Here is a 2903-nt window from a genome sequence, read left to right on the forward strand (position 1 = left end):
GAACAGCGAGGGAGCGCCCACGGACGTGGACGTCCCTGACTGGCCCCCAGGCCCTGGGTCCTGCTTGCTGCTCCCGTGGAGCTCCACAGTCAGAGCCGAGGGGCCTCCAGAGAACACAGCAAATGCAGGTCGCACATTCTGGCCGCAGGAGCCACAGGCCAGCGTCCAGCACGACAGGACTGTGCCCCCCTGAACGAAAACGCGCTCGTAAAGTGACTATCCACCCACGCGCTCAAACCCACCCAGCCGAGGTACTTCGGTGTTTTAACTCAGCAGGCTGCACTTGTGAGACGTCCCTGGGCCCCCCCCCACTGCCCCACTCACTCCACACCACGGAGGAGAAACCACACAAATGTGAGGTGTGTGGGCACAGTGCAAGGCAGACATTGAGGCTGGGGGCGGGGCTCACGGTCTCCGTGGAAAAGGCCCCCCTGGGGGAGAGAGGGACGCAGTCCCGTGGCTTCAGGCGCTCCCATGTGGCCCAGTGCCAGCCACGGACGGGGTGGAAACGAGCGGCCACCTCCATCACAGAGCGCAGAAACCACCACCCACCCCCCCCAGGGTCTGTGGGCCCAATGGCAGAGCCCATGCAGACAGGGCATGCACGCTTACCAACAGCCTCGAGTGTGGGTCCTGCCAGGTCTGGAGGGAGGACAGCCCAAGGGTCGGGAAATCCCCACTACAAAGAACCCACGTGCTGTCACCTAGAAGCTGCGCCCTCACTCACTTGGCAACGGACTGGATGACCTTGGAGGAGGTATCCTTGATGTTTGTGAAGAGGCGCTCGGTGCCCCCCCGCAGGATGTCCAGGAGCCCGCCGTAGGGCTGGTCGTACTCGGCAAGTGCCAGGCCTGGAAGCAGAGACAAGTCTCAGACCAGGGCACGGCCTGGGGCCAGCTCCCGTGGGGACGCGAGCCAAGAAGCAGATCCAGCAAGGAGCCCCGCTTCCTGTCGGCCTCAACTGTCAGCACACCACGTCCAGGCGCAGAGATGAACCAGCAACTGCCGCGTGAGCCTGGCGGGCAGCGCCACCCTGTACGACCCCCACTGAGTGCCCGGCCACCGGTTCCCTCAAGGGCAGAACCTGGGCACCGTGAAGAGGAGCTGGGCCCTCTGGGCACACACGGCCCTCCGTACCCGTCTCCAGGACGTCCCCCCACCCACTTCTGGCATGCGCGGGATGCCAGCTGGGAGGCCGCCGTCACACCAACTCATGCTGAGGGAACCAGCAAAGGGGAGGCCCCCTCCAGCTCTGAGGCAAGGGCACACGGGTGGACAGGGAAGCCGTCGCCACCTGGAGGAGGGAAGGGTGGGGAAGGACATGTGGGGAGAACACAGCGGGCCATGCGGCGGGGAGGCCTGCTCAGCTCCAAGCCAGGCACAGAAAGGCCACATGGCCGGACCTCAGGCACGTTCTCGGGGGCAGGGCTGCTGGGACGGAGCCGGACTCCAAACAGGCAGCTGCAGACACGCTGCCTGGATGTGAACAGAGCAGCAACAGATGCAGGGCCCCCAAGGTGCGGTCGTCAAGGGGGCTGTGGTGGGAGAAGCTGGCGTGAACAGAGATCAGCACGATCCACGGGCTGCATGGGGGTCGTCTGCCAGGACGCCCGCAGCCTCTGTGTAGCATGGTCTTATCTCAGTGCCTTGGGAACCTCCCCCCATGGCAGGCGAGGCGCCCCCCCACACGGGACGTTCAGGGGGGCGTCCGGGGCCCACAGTGCACGGACACGGGAGAGCTGAAGGAGCCAGGGCCTGGATTCACACCACAGACACTGAGAGCTGGGGGATGAGCACCGGGGCACGTGGCAGACAGCCTTCCAGAACTTTCCCAGGCACGGCCACACACAGCTCAGGCCGAGGGCTCCCCTGGGGACACCGCTCTGCCATGGCAGTGCTGGGCACCCGACCCATCCTGATACACACCGGCCGAGAGCACGGATCGCTCACCAAACGTGACGGGAGTTGTGAGGAAAACCACCGGCCCCACCACAGCAGTGTCTGGGCCTCCCGGTCGAAACCCCCACGTGGAGCCCTCCAGCCCCCCAATTCCCATCAGGGCCACTCTGTGCCCCACACACCCTCCTTCTAATGTGCTCGCCCTCCCGGTCACTGCCCTTCGAGGCGTGCCCTCATCCACCTAGGCCACGGGCCACACCGACAAGTGACTGACGGAGGGCCCCCGGGTCTCCGCGGGGCTGGAGACCAGCCAGCCACGGGGGTGGCCAGCGATGCCTGTGTGGCCACCCCTGGTTGTCCCTCCATGCTGCAGAGGGCCAGTGCTGACCTGACGATAGAGGGAGAGGACAGCTGATGCTCATGCTCGTCCCCAGCTCCCCGTGGCCCAGTGGGCCAGTCCTACTGAGTTCTGGCAGCCCGAGGCAATCCAAACCTGAGAGTGATCCTGAGGACCCCAAATGTGTAGCCTGTCTCTTGCTGTCAGGCCCAAAGCCCTGGGAGAGCAGGACCTGGGTGCCCTGTGCACAGCAGGGACACGGTAACCCCAGGGGACAAATGGAGGGCACGAGGCAGGGGGTACTCACCTCCGCTGTAGCCACCACTGCTGGAGCCCCCAGGAGGGGGTGGCCCTCGGGACGGGACAGGGTTCCCATAGCCTCCATTCTGCTCTAGGAGCTGCATTGATTCAAAACGCAAACAGTCAACCTCCGCGGGTGCAGAACACGGACAGCGGCACACGGTGAGCCCCAGGCACGCCCACTACCGAGTCAACCTGCCTCTACCTGACTCACTATGAGGCCGAAGGAAGAACCTCCCAGACCCGGAACGGCCCACCTGAACCAAAAGACAGGACGCTGACGGGGGATCTGCACACGTGCTCCTAACACGGAGGGAGCAGCTGTGAGTCTGCCCCTTGGTGCAAGTGCTCCCCGCACGCCCACCAC

At 65.1% G+C, this 2903-nt stretch overlaps 1 protein-coding gene across 1 annotated transcript; it reads right to left on the minus strand.

The window, feature by feature from the left end:
- Window positions 1-66: 66 nt before the first annotated feature.
- Window positions 67-2730, minus strand: LOC145718784 (cyclin-G-associated kinase-like). Its single transcript, XM_081810297.1, has 2 exons — window positions 2544-2730; window positions 67-851 (listed from the first exon to the last, which is right to left on the minus strand). The coding sequence occupies exons 1-2, from the start codon at window positions 2638-2640 to the stop codon at window positions 724-726; spliced, it is 225 nt and encodes a 74-aa protein (XP_081666423.1). The 5' UTR covers window positions 2641-2730; the 3' UTR covers window positions 67-723.
- Window positions 2731-2903: the final 173 nt, after the last annotated feature.

The sequence above is a fragment of the Leptonychotes weddellii genome, unplaced genomic scaffold (genome assembly GCF_054177405.1).
Source record: "Leptonychotes weddellii isolate Sample4059 unplaced genomic scaffold, ASM5417740v2 HiC_scaffold_21851, whole genome shotgun sequence".
Lineage (NCBI taxonomy): Eukaryota > Metazoa > Chordata > Mammalia > Carnivora > Phocidae > Leptonychotes > Leptonychotes weddellii.

Coding starts and splice junctions, on each gene's coding strand:
- LOC145718784 (XM_081810297.1), bottom strand. CDS start 2,640: ATGCAGCTCCTAGAGCAGAATGGAGGCTATGGGAACCCTGTCCCGTCC. Junction 852..2,543: donor CAGTGGTGGCTACAGCGGAG/GTGAGTACCCCC, acceptor CTCTGCTTCCAG/GCCTGGCACTTGCCGAGTAC.